At 50.3% G+C, this 22,106-nt stretch overlaps 1 protein-coding gene across 3 annotated transcripts in view; it reads left to right on the top strand.

The window, feature by feature from the left end:
- IGSF3 (immunoglobulin superfamily member 3) overlaps positions 1-22,106 on the top strand; it is a 95,609-nt gene that overhangs the window by 37,272 nt on the left and 36,231 nt on the right. For all 3 annotated transcript variants that reach the window (XM_084755606.1, XM_084755607.1, XM_084755608.1), the window contains exons 3-4: positions 15,733-16,110; positions 17,588-17,998. In XM_084755606.1, coding sequence (XP_084611732.1) covers positions 15,733-16,110; positions 17,588-17,998 — 789 coding nt within the window. The remainder of the gene's footprint in view (positions 1-15,732; positions 16,111-17,587; positions 17,999-22,106) is intronic.

Consider the following 22,106-nt stretch of genomic DNA (forward strand, 5'->3'; position numbering starts at 1 on the left):
AAGCATCTCCTCAATTCACAGTAAAACCTGTGAGTGGGCGAGCTGTTGCCGGTGTGTGTCCATCAGAGCTCAAGGCCCATCCCGTCCTACTTTTCTGTGTCTGTTTGTCCTTCAGGTTTCCAGAATCCAGGTGCGTCCAGTCACTCTTTTAAGCCCAACACTCAGGAGGCTGAGGCAGGCTGATTCCTGTGAGTTGGAGGCCAGCCTGAGATAGTTTATACCCTATCTCAAAAAACAACCCCCCCAACTCCCCCATTCCCCAACCCTCCACTCCTCACCCCCAACCCCTGCCTCTCTCCAGAAAAAAATAAACAAACACCAGGAACAAAATCACAGCAAGGATGGCTTGTTTCAGACAATGCCTCTCCTGTCTTTTGCTGTCTTCTAGACAGATGCCGAGCTGAATCTGCATCATGGTGGGCGGAGGATTTGAACCCTCACTGCTGGGTCAGCCCCTACAGTGTCCCCTGCTGCAGGGCCCTCACTCCACAGGGGTTTAGAACTAGCTCTGCAGTGTGGGTCACGTCCTTATCCTGTCAGAGTCAGCCAGAGGAGGCCTGCATGTTAATGCCTCAGCTTCTCTTTCTCTAGACTCCTCTTGCCACCTGCCAGTCCAGTGCCCTCTTTACCTCCTGGAGGGGAGAGCTGCACCCGGGCTCATGGTGTGTCTGTGCTGCTTGAAGGCATCCGACTGGGAGACGCCAGCAGCAGAGATGTGTTAGAAGGCTCAGGAGGGATCAACGTGGAATTGAAAGGTTAATAACTCAGGAAATAAGGAGTTTTCAGGAGAGTGACTAAGCTTAAGAAATGTAAGTAAATGAGGTCAAATCTGTTCCTCCAGTTGGGTCTTAGCATCAGAAGCAGAGGGTAGCAGACACCTACACGTCTGCCCAGCTTGCCTGGCCATGCTGGCTCCAGACAGCTTTTTCTTCGCGTCTCTGTTGCCACCCCCTGCCCTCCTGCCCTTCCGCCCCCACCCCCATGCCTTTGGTCACAATTCCTGCCACGTTTACACAACCTTAGGATGGTGTGCATCAAAATACTGCCCTCCGACTCCTTTTGTGGGTTCTACAAAGCAAGTGACTTGAGAGGTTGCCTGCAATCATTACTGGTGTCATGAAGGCAATCCACTTGGTGTAGACTTAGAAGAAACACATCCCCCGCTACTCAACCCCAGTGGTGGTTTCCTCCAGACGCTAGAAAGCCCAGTATCCTCCCTCCGCATCTGGAGGGTGAGGGAGTGGTTTTCTTTAGAAACTTACTTTCAACTCCTTTTATAACTTCATTTCCCATTTACTTGGTAACATGCTTAGGTGTTTATATTTTTAGGTGTTTATATTTTTCTCTATTTTTGGTGGGGGAGGCAGTGGGAGTGGTGGGAATTGAACCCAGGGCATGCTGGGGGAAGCATTGTATTACAGAACTAACATCCCCCACCCCCCGCCAGTTTCTTTTCTATTTTCCTCTAGACAAGGTTTCCCTGTGTAGCCCTGGCTGTCCTGGAGTAGGCTTGTAGACCAGGCTGGTCTTGAACTCACAGTGAAGAGATGCTTTGATTTACTTAATACAGTCTTTGGTTTGCTTTAATTTAATTTAATTTAATTTTTTGTTTGTTTCAAGGAGTTGAGGCAAGGTCTCGCTATGTAGCCCAGGCTAGACCCAGACTCTTGATCCTTCTGTCTCTGTCTCCCAAGTGCTGGCCTTCTAGGTGTGTACCACTATGCCTGTCTGATCTGTTGTTTCTTAGTGGACTTCTTCCTTCTCCTTCCCCCGCTCCTCCTCCTCCTCCTCCTCCTCCTCCTCTTCCTCCTCCTCTTCCTTCCTCTTCCTCCTCCTCCCCCTCCTCCCCGGCTCCTCCTCCTCCTTCCTCTTCCTCCTCCTGCTCCTTCCCCTGCTCCTCTTCCTTCTCTTCCTTCTCCTCCTCCTCCTCCCTCACTACAACTCCTCCTCCTCTTCCTCTTCCTCTTCCTCCTCCTCCTCCTTCTCCTCCTTTTTTTGTGAGCTCCTCCCATGGTACAGTCAGCCACATCCGCATGCCCTGGCCTCATGGTCTCCTGTCTGGATCGCTGTAGAGTAGAATTCATGTCTGCTCTGGGATTACTCTGTGTGCCTGTGATGCTGACTACTTTGTGTTCGTCAGAAGAACAAGCAGATGGGCCCCAAAGCTCACTGCCCATGTGTAGTCCCTCTCAATGTATCCTCCTTGAGTTGTGCAACCCCAGGGCTTCCCACAGATGAGGGTAGTGTGCAGCAGCCTGGACCACCAACGGCGAGCACCAGGGACGAGGGGAAGGGAAGAGTGATGAATGTCACCATAAAGCAACAGGTGCCTGGGAAGTCGCCAGGAGCCCTATCAGAGCTCGAGACTATTTATTTTTAGTTGAGTGCAGAGACGGTCCTCTGGAAAATGCTAGATTTGTCTCACAGGCCTGACCACCCACGCTTAAGTCACCACTCTAAGCAGTAAAGTCTGCTTGACAGACTCCAGGTGCCCTTCTGACCACACACAGCTCAACCTGGGTAGAATGAATGCATGTCTAATCCAAACCCATGATATCGAGGACTATTTTAAAAGGGAAAAAAAACATTGGGGGCGGGTAGTACCCAAAACTGAGCCATTGAGAGGGCTCAGTGGGTTAAGGTGCTTGCTGCACAGGCTTGGTGACCTGGAACCCAATGTGGAGGAGAGAGCAGACTGCACAAAGTTGCCCTGTGACTTCCACACATGGGCCACAACACACCTGCCTGCACACACTCATACACAGTGATAACAACAACAATAACTCATGATGATGACGTAAGCCGAGCCCTTGGAGCCCAGACACTGGCTGGGTGAAGGACACGCCATAGAGGGCAGAGTTCACGGCCAGCAGAGAAGTGGCCGGCAAGAACAAAACTCGGGTCAGCTTCCAGAGTCTGACCTCACGGTATATTTTTCTTACACATGTGAGCACAGTACAACTTTGGAAGGAGGTTTCCACGTGACAACGATCACAACTACTCTTTAGGCATAGCTACAAGGACACGCCCCAGCAAAGCATCAACGCATCTGTGACCTTTACAATAAGAGCGTGTTCTATTGGCTGATGAGCTGTTCTATTTGCTCAGGGCAAAGGCCTAAGAGGAGGATTGGTAACGAGCATGGGGATGGATTCTGTTGATGGAGGACGCAGAGTACATGGATGGGGTCCTGTCATAAGGACACATTCTACTCACTGAGAGCCAAAGCTCAGGGCCTAAGCAGTGCTCAGGATCCTGGGGGATTCAGGAAGGCTGGCTTCATAGAACGGAAAAGGATCACCAGGTTGTCAGACTGCATCCACGCCAGCCTTCTGGGTGACCAGGTGTCAGTCATTTTCTTCCTGTGAAGCAAACAGGCCTGAGCATTGAACAGGGCTGGTTCCTCCAGTGCTTTCTGTAAGCTGTGCCTCCTACAGCAGAGGGAACAAGAGACAGACGCTCGCACACACAGGGGTCCAAGCTACAAAGCTTTCTTCTGGTGATCCTTTGGGCTGCTCTGAAGTGCTGCCCCACATCTTTCTATATGCGCCGGCTGCCGTTGGTCCTCCATGCCTCTCCCCTCACCCCAAATGCTCGGGTGGTTATCAGTATAGGCTCATCCCAGCTCATTCCTCCTGACTACAGAGAGACCCACTTCAGCCCTGACAGGGGACCAGAGGGACCTCGTCAGTAAGGCCCTGACGAGCAGAGCCTGCCATCAGAAGTGAGAAGAGCCCTGGAGATTTGCACATGGGCGTTTTTTGAGAGCTAGAGGGGCTTTTCCTGGAGCAGGATGTGTTTTGCTCCTCCGACCATCCCCACTGAAAGCCTTTGTATTTCATATTCCCCACTGGAAGCCTATACACTGCTTGGGGGCTGTATACCTCGTTTCTAACTCCCCTGCCCGGCAGACAGAATGAAGACAGTGTATTGATGGATGTGGCAGGCTGAGTTTCCTGGGACAGCGGCTACTCCTTCACAGCCAGGCCTTGTCTCTGAAGCCATTAGAGAAGCCCTTCTGGACGTGCTGCCTCCCTCTGCTGCCTGGCGCTGCCTAGGGACGCACCTCCAGTCTGTTTTCAGCCTAGGGGCCACACTGGGTATCATGTATCGAGTGTGTGCAGATGACACCCAGCATCTTTTGGGAGGACAGACAGGAGGGACTAAGTGCCAGAAGCTGAGGTGGAGTTAGTTTTTCTGTGCTGGGGTGGGGGTGGGGGTGGTAGGGACAGTGAAGATGCAGAAACACAGCAGCCACTTTGCTGCAGATGGAGAATCTGGGGAGAGTGGAGTCCGGAGCCTGAAATAGTGGCCGCAGGAGTTATGGATGGACTGTGCTGGGGAGCCTGGCCTGTGCTGGTCCATTACAGGAACCCACACTGAGCCTGTGGTCCATGGCGCCCAAGAGTGGTGCCATGAGGCTGCCCTTTGCAGCAAGTAGCCCAAACGCAGCCCGTTTCCATCATTTCTGAGACCAGAGAAAGAGTAAGGCTGGGTCATTATAAGGCGAGCATTTACAGGCAAGGAATTTGATCCCATCCTTTAATTTACCCATCTAGAAAATAGAAAGTATTCAGATACAGTCCGACAGAAACGCTGTGATTGACAGCTGCTTTGACTCCCAGTAGGGTGGAGAGAAGTATCTAGCCTGTGGCTGTGGGCATTGGGTTGTAGGACGGGCTGCAGATTATTATCCACGGCTGCCCATCCTCTGGAAGCTTTGGTCATGCCATCTTTAGCACGGGTATGGGGAGAGGAGGAAGTGGGACTCTGGGCTATTTCCATACCTCTTCAGGAGGGGAGTGGAGGGTGATACAGGTGAGAGAGGGGGCAGAACTGAGAGTGTGGGAGGTGTGGCCTTTGGGCTGAGCCTGTCAGCAAGAGGAAAGAGCGAGGGCCCCTGGAAGCAAGCTTGATTTTTTTTTAAACTGGACCACACTAAAGTGGACACTGAGACAAAAGTGAGAGAATCATATCAATTCAAATGAAGAAAAGACAATGCATGTTTAAAGAAAAAAAAAGGTTTGTCAGTAATAAGAAAAAAAAATATGACCCAAATACCCATCAGTATGAGATGACCTATGATAGAATAGTATATAGCTGTATAAAGGAATATACATCAATATAAAGTATTTTTAACATTTTTAAGATTTTGTTATTTTTCTCTACATGCATGTATGTACATGCACCGCATGCATGCCTGGTGCCTTCGGAGACCAGAAGAGGGTGCTGGATCCCCTGGAACTGGAGTTACAGGCAGTCGTGAGCCACCAAGTGGGTGCTGGGAATTGAACTGGGGTCCTCTGTAAGAGCAGTAAGTGCTCTTAACTGCAGAGCCGTCTCTTCAGCCCCTAAAGTATGTAATAGTTACATAAAAATTCTGAGCAATACTGTATGTGTTCAGTGGTTATATACACACAGCCCTGTGTCAAAAGTCTGAGAGAGTTGTCCCTGAGGGACATGGGTCATTTGTGACAATCCGAGAAGATGAGGAGGAGCAGGATTAGTATCATGATCAGAAGTTTATGGTATTCTGATTTTAAAAACAAACAAACAAACAAACAAACAAAAACAACAACCTGAAGTCAGGCTGGTCTTCTGGCCTCAATAGAAAGCACAGTTTCTCCAGCGTTTCCAAGCCTGGCTTAACAGCTTCAGCCTCTGACCATGAAGGATGTAAAAGTAACGCCCGTTCTCCTGAGGTAATAATTGTCATCTTGGAAGCTGTAACTGCCTCTGTCTGCTAACCCAGCTCTAGTCCTGGAAGGTTCTAGCCTCCGTACAATCTAACCTAGGCCTAGAATGCTTTCAGCCTCTGAGATGACTGCTGAATAAGCTCACCCTTTCTAGCTCTTTCTGAGCTCTGGGCTGACTGTTCAACGCAGCTGTTCTGGGTCAAACTCATCTCCTAGCTGACTGATTCAATCTGGCTTCTCTCAGTCACTCACTGAATTGCTCTGCTTGACCTCAAACTAACTCTAGCAATCCATTCTAATCTTCTGGTTCTTTCTCGTTCTCTGGCTTCTTCTGTGTTTGCCTGTGTCTAGTTTGCTCTCTCTTCAGCCTGTCTCGGTAAAACTCTCCTGGTAAAAACTGCCCCTGAATTCCTGGAACTAAATTGCCGTGACCTCAGCTCTACTGCACTGCCTCTCACCTCACTCAGCAGAACTGCCTGAACAGCACTGACTAGAGTGAGCTCTGCATGCCTGTGTCTCCTGAGAGCTGGGATTAAAGACATGAACCACCACGCCTGGACCTAAGCTTTTCTTTATCTGAAACTTGCTCCATACCAGGCTGGTCTTAGACTCAGAGATCTGCTTGCCTCTGTCTCCTGAGATTAAAGATGTGTCTGTATTCCAGACGGATCACACAGACCTAGGTCTTTGGATGTGGTCTGTTGCCAGAGCAGCCATGTTCTGAATTAAAATTCCTCTACAAAGGACTGCTTGGAAGCAGAGACCTAGCCCCGAGGGACTAGCCGAGAGTCTGTGTGTGGAGACTAGCCATGTGCTGGGTCACTCAGCAGTGCAGGTGTCAAGGACATAAAGTCATCTGGGGCAAAGTGAATCATTGATAGTTACACCTTCTTAGAAGTGGCATTAATAATTTAACATTTATTAATCATCTTTAGGCCATTTCTATTTTAGGCACCCACTGGAGGAGATTCACATTTTTTTTTAAGACTGAAAAGATGAATGGATGATGCTCTTGCCCTTGAGTCTCTCCGCAGGCCTGGTCTCCTGCTGGTTCCCCTGACTGTTAATTTGGTACCCCTGCTGCTAAAGCCTTGCCCTTTGCTCGTAGTCCAACTGCCTCTAGAGTGATGATTCAGAAATGAGTCTGGTCCGTCTCCCTGTGCACCTCAGTGCCGTCCTCAGTTCTGCAGTCCTGGGGGAAGACTGCCGTCCTAACTGAAATGGAAGTTCCCTCAGGTTATGGGACAGACCCAGGCCAACTTCCCGCTCAGCTTGGAACTGCAGCGATGCCTTGTGTGTGGCACATCTGTGGAGGCCTAGCTCAGATGCCACCTGCTTCTCTGAAGCCTTTTGGACCAGGCGGAGGGGGTTTCACCTGGCACCTCGCTTCCAGTCATGCCCTGTTGGAAGAGAGCAGTCACTGTCGCTTCTGCTGGGAACGTCAGCCTAGGTTAAGTACCACTTAGATTTTGGTTATCCTTACCTCACATTCCTGCCTTGGTACCCATCATGTGGTAGGTTCTGAAAACATCGTGAGGGAAGGAGCCCATGCACTGGCTATCTTTGTCACAAAAGGGACTGCTCCTAAACTTGGCAGCTTAAAGCAGCCACCGAGTTCTGCTGACAGACTTTGTATGTTGGGAAATTTGGGGCTGGGCACAGTGGGCTTGGCTGAGAGGCCTTAGCTGGGAACTGTATTGTATACTTTGATCATATTTGTCACACACACCCCAATCCCATTGCTCCATTTTATCTCACCTCCCCTGTCCCTTCTGAAGGGGACGTTTTTGTGAAAGTGAGGGCTCAGATACAGGTCCATGTATGTGCCTGTAACGTTACACGGTAATCCTTAGCCATCTCCTCACCAGACATTAGACCGTAGTTAGCCCGGCACGGCACTGACTTAGTCATGACCTTCACTTTTTACATATTTTACTCAGTGCAGGTGCATTTAGCCCCACTGTGCCTCTGGCTCTGCCTCTGCACTGTAACACCACAGAGTGTGTGTAACCCATAACTTGCTGTGGGGGTTAAATCAAAGAACAGGGCCACATACTGGTCAGGGCTCAGTGAGGCCAGCTGACAGGCTTGTGTCTGCCGGTGTCCTCACCTGGAAGGGACTCTGACAAAGGACCAGTTTAGTTTATCCCACTTCCCGCTCCTCCCTTGGCCGAAGGCTCATAGTGGAGGCTCCCCCGATATGGTCACGGAGGTGCTGGCCGAAGGGCCCTTTGGGCTGTGTGTCTCGTCGCGCTCAGCTGGCCTGCTTTAGGTTCCCTGTGACATCAGGGTACGGCTGGGTTCCCCACCGTTTCCTTCAGAGCCAGCTAGGCTAGAAGGCCGGTAGGCGCTTTATCACTCATCTCGGATGCTCACCGAGCCAGGGCGCCAGGGAAAGCCATTAGTCATGTTCTGTGTCACGGAGAAAGTTACTTAACCTTGAAGACCGTTTCCTCCTCTGGTAAGTGTGGCTATAGTGAAATCGACCTCATTCAGTCGAGGACGAGTCCAGGTGAGGTGGTGTGTGCAAAGCTGCGAGGGCAGGGCCCTTCACCAGCCTCATTCATCTTCATCTTCAAGTGCCATATACTTGCTAATTTAAAAACTGGAGAAAAATGAGAAAATGGAGGACAGGAAGATGTTGCTGTTCTCGTAACAGGCAAGAGGCAAGAGGCACCCCTGCCCTCACCCCTGCCCTCACCCCTCCAAGGCTCAATCCAATAGCGCCAGTGCTTTGATATTTCCCAGGGACAGGGTTTCTAACATGTTCCCCCCCCGGCCCCCCCTGTACATGTGCTGTTTTGCATCTTTAACCCAAAGTTAAACATTAATGTTCCTTTTAATACTCCCATGCTCAGAGCTTCCGTGAGACCCATTTTTAGATCGATATCTCATATTGGTAGAAGAAGTGAGATAAAATTTTAAAATACTCATTTGTTGGCTTTCAAGTATTATTTGCTACCGAGTTCCCCAGGAGACTGATCCGTGGTACATTCCCGTATTTTATTTCTGTGCATGTGTGTATGTATGTATGTATGTATGTGTATATATACATACATACATACATGTATATATATACGTGAGTGTATATATGTATGTCTGCGGGTGTGTATCTGAGTGTGCACACTCACACTTAGAAGTCAGAAGCCAGCCTCAGACATTGTTCCACAAGCACCTAACCTTTTAATTTTTTTACTTTTGGTTTTATTTTAAGTGTATGGGTGTTGTATTTGCATGTAAGTCTGTAATATCACATGTGTGCCTGGCATCTGCCGAGGTCAGAAGAGGGTGTTGGATCCCCTGGAACTAGAGTTAACAGATGGTTATAAGCTATTATGTGGGTGCTGGGAATTGAACTCAAGTCCCCTGGAGAACGGCCAGTGCTCTTAAGTACTGAGCCAGCTCTCCAGCCTCATCAGCCTTGCTTTTTGAGATGGAGTCTCTCAGTGGCTCACCGAGTAGGCTAGACTGGCTGGCCAGCAAGACCCACCAATCTGCCCATCTCTACTTCCCCAGAACTGGGACTAAAAGTGGACATTGCCACACCCAGTCTTTGTTTGCTTGTTTGCTTTTGTTTTTTGAGACAGGGTTTCCCTGGCTGTCCTGGAACTCACTCTGTAGATCAGGCTGGCCTTGAACTAACACTCTCTCTCTCTCTCTCTCTCTCTCTCTCTCTCTCTCTCTCTCTCTCTCTCTCTCCTTCCCTCCCTCCGCCCCCCACCGCACCCCCATCTGTGTTCTGAGCTGTAACCCAAGCCCTAGTCCCATATTATAGGTGTTTGGTAGGTCAGTGTGCCCACATCACATGCAGAGTGAGCATTAGGGGTGGGACTTGAGCTTAGGCCCTCACGTTGGGCCATAAGCACTTTCCTCACAGAGCTGTCACAGGAGAGCCCTCTTCCCATAGCCTAGAGCACATGCCCAGTCACACATCTTGGACGTAAGAGGTTGGATCCCTGAATCCCAAGGCATGTTTCAAAAAAATGAATGTGAAGTGTGTTGGCCATCGCTCCCTGGTCACGAGCTGCTGAATTGTGTTACCTGGAGCCAGGTTCCCTGGGACTGGGACATAGTGTCTATGGATGCATCCTTGGGCAAGCAACATCTTGACGTTTGGTTGTGGCCCTAGCCTTTAACAGCTGAACCATGTCTCTAGCCCTGGGCATGGAGTCTTGAAAGCTAATTAGTTGACTGACATGGCTGGAGACAGACAAGTCCATCTGCCCACAGAACATGGCTCCTTCGGCCATTGAATAATTCTTTTGAGGGTTTTTTGAACTACATGGGCTTTCCTCCCTAGGATATATAAATATGCATGTGAGGCAGTTATATATTTAATCTTAGGCTCAGAAGGAGTCGTTGTTACACACACACACACACACACACACACACACACACACACAAACACTCAGGATGAATTATGCCTACCTAATAACAACAGCAAATGTTAACATTTTCGGGTGGGGTATCTCTGTGCCTCAGGAGTTCAGTAGTATTTCAGGCTTGGAGTTTCTTCTCTGGGCCAGCTGGCGTGTGAAGGATTTACTAGGGCTGGAAGAGCCACTCTTGGTAGTTCTTTCAGCCGCTAACAGGTTAGTGTTGGCTGGTGGCACTAAGCCTCAGGTGGGCCCCGTCTGTCTGTTCTGATGTCCTCACACAGAGTATGCCATCTAGGAGAGTAGGCAGGGCCCCCCTCAGAAGCCAAGTGCATTGTTTCTGTGCTTCCTGTGTTCCCACAGGTCTGCCGTAACTCAGCCCATAGGGCAAAATATGGAGCCCTTAGTGCAGGGCCTTTGTGCCTGGCTTGGGCACCACCATCCTGGCACAGTGTGTTCATGAACCTGGAAGGCATTCCTAACTCGTAGCTTTGACTGGCCTGGAACTAGCTGCATAGGCCAGGCTGGCCTCAAACTCACGGACATTTGCCTGTTTCTGCCTCTGCCTCCCATGAACTCTAGGTTTAACCGTGTGAGCTACAGTCCCCGGCCATCACTGAAGGTTTCTGTACAGGGGTTCCTCACACGGACTTGGTTCATTAAATCAGTGGCCATCGGTGATAGAACCCAGTCTCCAGTCCCTCTCCTGTTCCTCTAGGTTTGGGATGGGGCTGAAATTTCCAACCTGCTACTCAAGGCCAACTTTGGAAAACCCTAAGGGCCCACCTTGAGCCATCTCATTAGCACAGATTCTGATGTGGTTGGAGAAGGCTCACCTGACACAGAAGCCTCCAGTCATTAATACTGCAAAGAAGTTAGTTAGGTGCTCAGGACCAGACCAAGTGTGTGTGTGTGTGTGTATAATGTATATATATATTGCATCCAAATGTTTATTATACTATACAGTAGCTATAGAAGAAATTTTATACAGCAGTCAGGCATCATTTTTATATTGGGATAAAGCTTGCAGAGGAGTGTGGTGTAAAAAAGTGAAATAGAATCATTTGTCATCCTATGACCCAGTGTTTATTTATTTTTTTAGTCCTTTTTACAGGTGACACTTGATCCTTTTCTTTTCATAGCGCAAGTGGCGTTTGCCTATTATAAAGCAATCCAAAGAGTCCAGAGTGTCTGAAATTATAATTATTATTTTTTAAAGAAATAGTTCTCATGGGGACAGAACTGCTGTTGTAGACTAAGAAGGGAGGTGGTCAGGGGGTGCCTTAGGCAAAGCTGGGGACCTGGCCTCTTTGAAGGCAGCAGAGAATAGCATCACAGAGACTTTCCAGGACACTGAGGGGTTCGGGTGTGGGAGGGGGTTAGTCTATTGAGAGAAAAGTTGCCTTTTATTTCTGTGTTAAAGTGAACTCCCCACTGGGTATGGTGGTGCACCCCTGTAATCCCAGCATTTGGGAGGTTGAGGCAGGAGGATTGCCAAGGGTTCAAAATCAGCCCTGCTACAGAGCAAGACCCTGTCCTGAAAAGCAAAACAAAGAAATAAAACCCTTACTTTCTAAGAACAGCCCTGTTTTCAGGGATGAAGAGCTGTTTGCAGCGCGGGAGGGAAGTGACAGGGAGAGTTAATACTCTAGTGTGTGGCTGCTGTGGCTAAAGTGCAGGACGGTGTTTGTTTATTTGTCAGGACTGATTGTAATCTGCTTCCGGTGTGGGCCAGTTGCTTTGACCCTGCCTCCTGGCCCATTCAGGCCACTTAACACTGTTTACTCTTGGGGGGGGGCAGGGTATGAGGTCTGTGAACTGAATGCAGCCCGGGGGAAGCTTAGCGCCAGGTTGTGCGACAGAGGGCCCACAGCTGTTTTCTTTGGGACAAGGAGAATGGCACTTTGTGGAGTCTTCAAAACCAGGAGCTTGAAACTCTTGAGAGCTTTGAGTTAGAGTGTGTCTGTTCATTTGGACACCTGACTGGTCCAATACAGAAAGAGACATCTTAGGGTTGATGGGTGTGTGTGTGTGTGTGTGTGTGTGTGTGTGTGTGTGTGTGTGTGTGTATGTGTGTATGTGTACTGAGCCTGGAGCTCGACAGTTCTGCCCCTCCCCTTCCCAGCACGGGCATCACAGGCCTGCACCACTGTGTCATCCCTGTGTGTGGTCACGGGGATCTAAACTCAGGTCCTTACGCTTGTTTGGCCAACCATCCGCCCCCCCCCCCAACCCCAGTGCAGACAGTTCTTGAGTCTGATATACATATTTAGGATTACCTGGGAGCATTTAGAAATCTTGATGCCTATGCTGCACTCCACGGGGCTGAGGAGACAAACACTTGCCACCAAGCCTTGTGACCATATCCTTGGAAACCGCATGGTAGAAGGAGACCGGATCCCCCCAGGCTGCAGCCCAGAGTGATGACATCATAGGAGGCACAGTTGTTTTCTGAAGCTTCCCCCGCCTCAGTTGCCTCTGTGGGTCCAAAGATGAGAAGCAGTTCATAAGGGAAGGCGCTAGAGTTCTCTGACGGGGGTGGGAGGGTGGTAGTTTGGAGACTGGGTGTGGGGGGGGGCGGGGATGGGGGCAGCCTTCTCTGCAGTGGGTGTGGCATATTTGTGGCTGTTCCGTGGCAGGTCACTGGAGTAGAAAGCAGACGAATGTCGAGGAGGCCTTGTTAAGTTGTTTTTATAGTGTTGTGCCTGCCTAGAGTTATTCTAGTGTTTGATCCGACTCTCACAATTACGTGTATGTGTGTGTATGTATGTATGTGTGTGTATGTATGTATGTATGTATGTATATATGTATGTATTTAAATTGTCGTGTAAGTACCCAAAACTCATGTAAGGCCCCAAAGTTTAACATATTAAAAATTACTGATAGTTAGTGACCTTCTCGATCACTTTAAATATAGGAATGGCCGCCGCCAAGCAGAATCTAACAGGTTCACATGTCACTTTGTCCTGTGTAGGTATCCCCTCCCCTACCCATGTATGTGTGTGTGTGTGCGGGGGGAGTTGGAGGGCTAGGTGGGGTTTGGGTTTGGGGGAGTGGTGTGTGCACAAAACACAGATGTACAATGATGGCTGTCTTCCTTAGTCACATTTTGACCTTATTTTTTGAGACATCCTGGAGTACCCCTTGCTCTGCCCCCTGCCCAGAAGTTGCTAAACCTGCTGGCCAGTAAGCCCCAGGGCAGTCTCCTGCTTCTGCATTTCCAGGGCTGGGATTACTGGTGTGGGTCACCTTGCCTAGCCAGTAAGTGTGGGGGTGGGGGGTTGGGGGGGGTTGGTGGGGGTGGGTGGGGTGGGGAGGGTTTATGTCTCAAGCACATTACCCAACTGAACTCTCTCCTCAACGCCTCCCTGCCTTTTATAAAAGCAAAAACAAAAAAATATTGATTTTTATTGTTCTAATTTTTCTGCCTCTGCTGAAACCAGAACGGGGTTCTCTGTAAGACTTCGAAACAGTTCTGTGCAGATGGAAGTGCCCCAGGACCTGGCTCTGCACAGCTGGCCTTTGGAAGACTGTTGTCTTACAGTTTAGGTCTGTTTGCTGTGAGGCCCACGGTTGGCACCATCCTGCCTCCTTAGCTGGAGAGAAGTTTCCTACTGGGTAAAGGAAAGGTTTCAAGGGAGCAGGGTGTGAGCAGCCAGGATGTGGCCGTTCTCAGGAGGCTACTGAAAGGCCCTTGAGCAGTTATTGACCAAGCTCTGCCTCCACATCCAGATGCGCCGGCTGCTGCTTCAGCCAGGGAGACTTAGCATGTCTCTGTTGAGTACTAGTGTGTTAGGCCCCCAGTCAGGGGCTTTTTAGACATCATATATTCATTGTTTTCCATCGTGCACATAGGGGATCTGAGGCTCACAGTGCCTAAGTAACTTATCCAAGGTCTCAGCTGGTAAAGGACAAAGCCAGCATTGCAAAGTTGTCCTCTCTAAAGTCCTTTTTGTAAGATGGGGCCAAGGTCTGGAGACAAAAGTGTGCGCCCAAGATGGCACGGCTGGGTCTGGGCTGAGCTGTGCTAGCTTCGGAGGCCAGGCCTCAGATGCTCTTTCTGCCATGCATAGCTGTCCCTGCACCTGCCACACCCAGCTGCTGCCCAGGGAGCATGCAGAGAGGGGTGTCTCTCCCGTGTTTGGGTGGGCTAGGGGTTGTCGGTGTTGTGTTGATGTGCCAGTCTATTTTCTAGAGCTGGAACAGCGGCTGTAAGTGGAGTGCTTTAGTTTAATCTTTGTGTTTGTTTTTGTTTTTCGAGACACGGTTTCACTGTGTAGCCTTGGTTCCTGGACTCGCTTTGTAGACCAGGCTGGATTTGAACTCACAGAGATCCACCTGCCTCTGCCTCCCGAGTGCTGGGATTGCCACCACTGAGCGGCTAAGTGTTTTATTTTAAAGAGTTTGTTTTTTGTTTGTTTGTTTGGTTTTTTTAAGCCCATGGTTTTAGAGACTAAAGGCGGAAGACAAATGCTTGGCCCTATGGGTTCTGCTTCTGGTGAGGGCCCCCTTGACTGGGTCACAGCATGGTGTGGTGGGTGGTACCCTGGCAGGAAAAGGTGAAAGAGGGAGCTGTCTTATGATGAGGCAGGAAGCCAGAGATGGAGGAGTTGGTGTGTGTAACATATATATATGTAAATAATAGCACACCCTTGTGGAAGCTAACTCATCCCAGCTACTAGCATTGGTCCCTTCTAGTGTTACCAATGACCTTTTGACCTTGCCCTAGGCTCCACCTCTTAAAGGTTCCGCCCTCTCACCTCACCTCACCAAGGGCTCAGCTTCCAGCATATGAGCCCTTGTGGGCCACACTCAGTGTTCAGAGAAGCATTGCAGATGGCATGGCATGGGAAACTTGACTCTCCATATTTAGTTTTTGCCCCTGCAGGAGGATGCAATGTGAGGGACGTGGAGAAGGTAGGCAGAGGCAGAAGTGACCTTGGAGAGCGGTGTCTGTACCAGAAGGCAGGGCCTTGGTGGGCCAGTCAGAGCCAAGAGCCCAAGGGCAGCCGACCTTGTTTTGGATCTTCCTGTACACTGTCCCTCTCTCCTTTGTCAGCTGGTCGGAGTCTGCTCGGCTTCACATTCCTGTCCACACCTTGTAAATGGGCAGCCATTGCAGGATCCGCTTGCCTCCCTTTGTATAGGGAGAGCGAGGTGCTCCTTGTGATAAGACCATATGACCGTAGTAAAGAGTGCAGCAATGACTTTCTTGGGCCCACCCTGCTAATCATGGGAGAAACATTTCATTTCAGCCAGATTACATGGCCAGTTGCTTTTATTTGTTTTTGCCTGGATTTGTGCCAAGGACTCAACTTTTCCTGTTTATTTCATTAAAAACTTTACAAACAGCATTAATAAATAGATATAAAACTGCCGTATAAATGACAGAGCGACCAAATGAAATTCACAAGGGTCAGCGTTGAATAAGTAACAGAGCCACGTCCTCGTGCGATCAAATTCCCATATATGCAAATTACATACCGAGCTTTACTACACTGTTTTAATTAATATTTATAAATCACAGGGCACCTCAGAAAGGGCCAGGAACCTATTTATATTGCCGCCATGTCATACAAATAACAAACCCTCTGGGGACTGCTGGCTGTTTTGCATTTGGTCAGAGATGTAAGTGCGTCGTTGTGTCTGTCTCCCCTTAGGTGTGGTGTCAGCGCAGAGGCAGGTCACCGTCCAGGAAGGACCCCTGTACCGCACAGAGGGCTCCCACATTAACATCTGGTGCAACGTGAGCGGCTACCAGGGCCCCTCCGAGCAGAACTTCCAGTGGTCCATTTACCTGCCCTCCGCCCCCGAGCGGGAGGTTCAGATTGTGAGCACGGTGGACTCCTCCTTCCCTTACGCCATCTACACTCAACGGGTTCGGGGTGGGAAGATCTACGTGGAGAGGATCCAGGGGAACTCGGCCTTACTCCACATCACAGACCTACAAGCCCGGGATGCTGGGGAGTACGAATGCCACACCCCCAACACCGATGAACGCTACTTTGGGAGTTACAGCGCCAAGATGGACCTAGTGGGTAAGGAGACCCTGCTTCTGCATGGCCGGCGTCAGGCCTGAGTCCCTTCGGCTGCCGTGTGCTTTTGTTGCACATCATGTGACTGAAAAAAAGGTGTTCCGGATACCTTAGGAGGCTGCATTAGGGATCATAAGCGAACACGATCTCTATGTACACTTGTGAACACTAGACGGTTAAGGCTGACACAGTGTTCTTGGGCAAACATTAAGAACCTCAGCCATTAATCACACCTTTTGCTGGTGAAGGGCAATATGAATATATAAAGGCAAGGTCCAGGTATGGTGGCTTATGCCTATAGTCCCAGCATCCAGGAGGATGAGGCAGGGGGCTGACTGCCTTGTGACAAGGACACTTGTGGGTGACAACTTGGAGGTGTGGCTTGGTAAAGTGGGTGAGGTCGGCAGGAAGGAAGGCAAAGCCCCCCCAAAAGAGGAAGGGCAAAACTCCTACCCCTCCAGAGGCCAGAGTGAGGCGACCGTAGATGCACGCTGGCAGGAAGGTGCTTACGGGAGTGCAGTAATGCGTGAGGGAGGTCTCAGGAGACTTTCTGCTCAGCCAACCCGGTGAGTTCCAGATGCTCCCAGGGGAGAGAGAGCGAGGAGGGGCATGAGACCGTTTTCTGAGGTGCCCTAAGTGATCTTAGTGAACGACCTGGGTGGATTGTCAGTCGATAGTAATGGTTCTTTGGGGGAACTGAGTGGATCTCAGAGACAGCCAGAGACAGCCAGTGACGGGAGCTGCCTGTGTGCGGTTGTGTTCTCTGATCCCCACCTCTGTAGATAGGAGTTTCATCAGTAAAAGTCCAGAGGAGAGATAGGAGGGAAGAGCTTCTTCTGCAGGCCTGCTCTGTAGGCAGACAGGCACGGGAGCGCCGCGGCCTGAACGTACCTACATGGGGAAAATAAGGACTGCTGATGGGGTTCTCTCTCCTTGCTCTCCAGTGCTTTTTCAAATAGCCTTCTAAGGACAGCGCACTGATGGAGGGACACTGGGAGGTGGGACGGAGGAGAGGAGCAGGGAAAAGGGAAGGAAGGCCTGTATAGGAAGCTACAGGCAGAAGGTCCAGGAAGGCGTTCTCAGTCAGAAGTGAGGTTAAGGTATCTCAAAGCAATAACCAAAACCAAAACCAAAACCCAAACCAGATCTTAGTGGGCCTCTACATTTATTCCTTAAACAGTACTCGCAGGGAGTTCTAATGTTCTGTACATTTTCAAAATAAGATCTATCTTTGCTCCGAGTGTCATGAAAATACCAAGCAGGTGTCGCGGCCAGAGTGTTATCTTAGCTATTAAAACAGAAGCGTGTGTTTGGGTTTATATCCATTTGGGGGGGGGGGGTTGTCTGTGGCCTTGCATCGGTTGTCAGAGGCTGCCCCTGTTGAGGCAGTAGCAGTGGTTTCTGTGTGGAGTAGGGCCCTCGGCCCCCAGAAGGCGAGGCTCATATTCTGTAGCATTGTAACCGGTCCTCTGTGTTCCAGTGATCCCAGATTCCCTGCAGGCCACGGCTGTGCCCCAGACTCTGCACAAAGTGGAACAGGACCCACTGGAGCTCAGTTGCGAAGTGGCCACTGAGACGGTCCAGCATAGCCACCTCTCCGTGTCCTGGCTGCGGCAGAAGGGCGGCGAGAAGCCCGTGGAAGTCATCTCCCTGAGCCGAGACTTCATCCTGCACTCCAGCAGCGAATACGCCCAGAGGCAGAGCCTGGGGGAGGTGCAGCTGGACAAGCTGGGGAGGACCACCTTCCGCCTCACCATCTTCCACCTGCAGCCTTCCGACCAGGGCGAGTTCTACTGTGAGGCTGCCGAGTGGATCCAGGATCCAGATGGCTCTTGGTACGCCATGACCAGGAAGCGCTCCGAGGGTGCTGTGGTCAACGTCCAGCCCACCGGTCAGTCTCTCTCAGCTTCTTGTCCTTTACCTGGTGGGGAGTCAGATAAATAGGCTGTGTGGGGACGCCTTGTTTGGTGAGCATAGCAATACAGTAGGGTTTTGGGTGAGGGTAGAGATGCCTGTAACCTGGGCTGGAGAAAACAGGGGCACACAGACCCAGCTTCCCGGGAGTCACAGACAGCCACCCTTACTGACACCCACTTGTTGTCATGTATGGCGTAATATATGGTGTCACATACTGCTTTTTAAAAATGAGAAATTTTGCAGAAAAATTGGGCTGGAGAGATGGCTCTGTGGTTAAGTCTTTTGTTGCTCTTACAGAGGGCCCAGGTTTAAGTCCCAGCCTCTCCACAGTGGGTCACGGCTGTTCCTAACCTCAGTTCCAGGGGCTCTTTTGCCCTCTTTTGATCTCCAAGCACACATATGATACATACGTATACACGCAGGCAGAAACACTCACACCTAAAATAAAATGACTAAATCTTCTTTTAAAATGTAAAAGATAAAGAGATTTCACAGAAAGTCTTTGCGTCTATGATTCTGGGTTCACGTTCCTGTTAGCCGTGGATGCCTCCCGTATTGATGTTTCAATTACAGAGGACACTTGAGATGGCGAGCCTCCTGTTGGATGTGTGAAGCAATGGGCTAAGGAGATGTTAGAGCACCATAATTTTTATATTAATAGTTCCACCACATGTAACAAAACTTCTAAAATGCTTTAACACGTGTAGTGACATCCGTGAGGCCGGTGAGGATGGCTTCCTCACATTGTAGGTGAGCATACTGAATGCAGAGAGCTCTTGTCGTGACCCCGGGAATAATCAGAGTGTGTGCCGTGAGCCTGGTATGGAGTATTAGGTCCTTCTGTGGCCGCCTCGTCACGGGAAGACCTGGGCAGGCTTCCTGAGGGGAAAGAACAGCATGGTTAGGGCTGCAGTAATGCTGGTGGCCTGGCAAGCTGCCGTCCTCACGGCCTCTCTTGCTCTCTCCTGCGACTCCAGGTTCCACTCTGGGTTCTTGTGCCTGCAGGGCTCCAGTTTCAAACTGACAGCAGTTGTTGGCTGTAATGGCAGATCTGGGGCAGGCTCCCCTGTGGGCCTGGCTTTGGTTGGAGTGTTGTCACTGAGGTGGCGGGAGGGCCTTCTCTCTTCTCTCTGATGAGGAGGGTGAGGTTTTACCTTACAGGTGGCAGTCCTCTTGTCAGACCCTGTCTCTTGTCCTCCTTGCCGTGGTGGTCAGTTACCGTGATCCCTGCATGGGGCTCTGACATTTGAGACAGTGCTTCGGATTCATCAAGTAAGGACCCGGGTTCAATTCCCAGCACCCATATGGCAGCTCACAACTGCCTGTAACTCCAAGATCTGACACTCTCACACCAACACACAAAAATTAAATAAAAATATTAAAAAAAAAAAAAGTAGTAAACTCTATGACCAGCCCTGGAGTCCCTGCTCGGAGACCCTGGGGGCGGGGCTGGGCAGCTCTGTTTCTCACGTTCTTCCCAGGCCTTTCTTCATCCACATTTCGCCTAGTGCAGTGCTAGAGGGGGCAGGGCTAAGTGGACGCTCTGGACACCTGGTGGGTGTGTGTGGGGGAACAGAAGGTTGGGTTCTTGGTGAGAGGGCACACTCAATCAACACAGAGGACTTAGGGCTGTTCGTGGCTTCTGGGCCTTCTATCGTTGAGTTTACCCAAGAGGCTTTATTTCTTGTTCACCGTTTTCCTTACTGGTTGGTTTTTAAGATCAGTGTCAAAAAAAGTCTGAGCCTAATTTCGAGTCTTAATGCTTTAAAATTAGGTTGCATCAGCTAATCTTCTTTAATCTTACCAGTTTTGGATTAGGACATTTTGAGTTTGCCCTGCAAATGCAGCCAGACTGAGGCAGCAAATGAAAACTTGAATGGGGAAAAAAAAATGTTGATAACTTCACCGTGTGTTCTGGTTCAGACTGCGGAGTGTCAGCTCCACCTCCGAGTCTTGTTTCTTCATGTTTATTTTTAATAACTTTAGTCTTCTCAGCACTGAAGATGTTGGGCATTAGGGGATGTCAAGGTGAACGGCGTGGCCCTGTGCGCTTAGGGCGCCAAGTGCTCCGTGAATCCTGGAGGCAGCTTTTGCTCTGTGTTTCCTCGGGAGAAGATGGCTGTTCACGGCGAATCTAGGGATTCCAGCTCCTCTGGTGACGTGAGCTGTGTCAGGGTTGAACAGACGGCAGCAGGAGATGTAGGCAGGCCCAGGGCATTCGGTAGCTGGCAGGCAGAGGAAAATCAAGTGACCGGATGCTGAGTTCTAGATGGAGCCATAGAGAGGGACGGACACCTGCAGCTGCGGGTGCCATGCCACTCTGTGGACCAGGAGCTGTCAAGCCATTCTTCTTGGAACTTTAGGAGGGGCTTGGGTCAGTGGGTGAGTGGGTGGGGTGCCTGAGAGGTACAGTTGGGTGATTGCACTTGCCTACATGCATGTGTGGGCACAGGACTGGGACCTGTGTGCTCTCTCTTGGTTCACTCAGAGGTTTGCCCTTTTGAGCAGGAGAAGATTTTGCATGAAGTAAAGGAGGGCCCCTCCTCTTACACCTCCTGATGTGGGCTTTGAAAACTCCCACTGAAGGAATTTTGTTTTGTTTTTTTAAATCAGGGATTAAATACCTGGTCGATTGATTTAGAAGGAGGAACTCAGGGACGTGGAGGAAGGGGCATTTGGAAGCTTATTAGACATTTGATGTGGCGTCAAGAGACAGGGCTGTAAAGAACTCATTCAGCCAGGCTGCAGCGGTGGCCTGGGAGGCGAGACCTGGAGGTCCAGTCAGCCGGACAGAGATGTGACGGAAGGAGGAAGCCAGCTGGTTGGAAGTCATCTGTGGTTCTCTGAACTGTGGGAGGGAAAGGGAGATGAAGGGAAGTGAGGATGTGCAGAGCCCTGAGGGAAGTCTGCTTCTCTGCAAGAGGCGGCATCCGCCCACCCGTTGCATCACTGGATACAGGTGTCTAGAGCTGTTAAAGACTGAACCTGCAAGTGAGGAGTGCTCAGCATAGTCCATGGAGTTCGTGAGATCCATGGCTGTAGGAGGTGGTGAGAGAACAGGGCCCCATCATGAGGAGCAGAGTGGCCCGGCAAGGCAGGGGAAAGGCAGATGGGAGGGTGCCCTGGAACCGAGGGAAGAAAGCCGTGATCCCAGAGGCTCGAGCTCACTCAGGAGGACGAGGGTCAGGCCAACCATTGATTTTGTTCACTAGGTCAGTGGCTTGGGGACAAGGGTCCAGGAAGCCAGATTGCAGTGGGCTAGGAAGACAGAATATAGAGTAGCCATAGTCAGTCGGCTGGACGTAAGCAGGAGCAGGTTGCTCTGCAGAACAGGGGGTTTGTGTCTTCAGCCAGGGAGTGTGAAGGCTACACGCACGGAGCACGGGGGGTTCTCATGAGCATCTAGGACTGACAAAAGCGGAAGCCACAGTGGTAGCCCACTTAGCCTGGGACAAACGGAAATGTCTGAGGCCCTGGGCTCCCCTGATATACCGTGCTGGCAGTCCCCTGGAAGGAGTGCCTTTTACCATTGATGATGGATTATGAATTACTGTACCTTATTGATCAGAGGGCTAATGGCAACGGATGGCGTAGGCCCAGTCTCATCTGGGGTGTGTTCGCCTAGGAGACAGTGGCAGAGTAAAACCTGCTGCTCTCTTCGCTGTCTCCCAAGACTGTTTCATTTGAGAGTTGAGGTGGCCTCAGCTGACACACTGGAGGTATTGTCGAGAGGGCTTTGCTCTGACAGTAAGTTTGGGCAGTAGAGCTAGTCACTGGTAAGAGATGGTGTCTAGCCCAAGAGACTGGCCTTGTAAGAAGGAAGCAATGAAGAAAAGCTAAGCTGGATTGGGATGATTACTTGATCCAAATAAACACTTGGCTTAATGATCCATTTCCACAGGAAAACAGCACTCTCACGTGCTTGAAGAGTGTGAGGGATGGGTTGGGGATGGCCAAGGCATGGATCTCAAAGGTGATAGTATTGGCCTGGAAATGGCACAGAGAGAGGGCCATTGTGGTTGAAGTTGATGAGTCCCTAGAAAGTTCACACACCACGGTGATTTTCCCCCTCCCTATTCTCT

The sequence above is a fragment of the Acomys minous genome (assembly GCF_964271855.1).
Source record: "Acomys minous genome assembly, chromosome: 14".
Taxonomy (NCBI): domain Eukaryota; kingdom Metazoa; phylum Chordata; class Mammalia; order Rodentia; family Muridae; genus Acomys; species Acomys minous.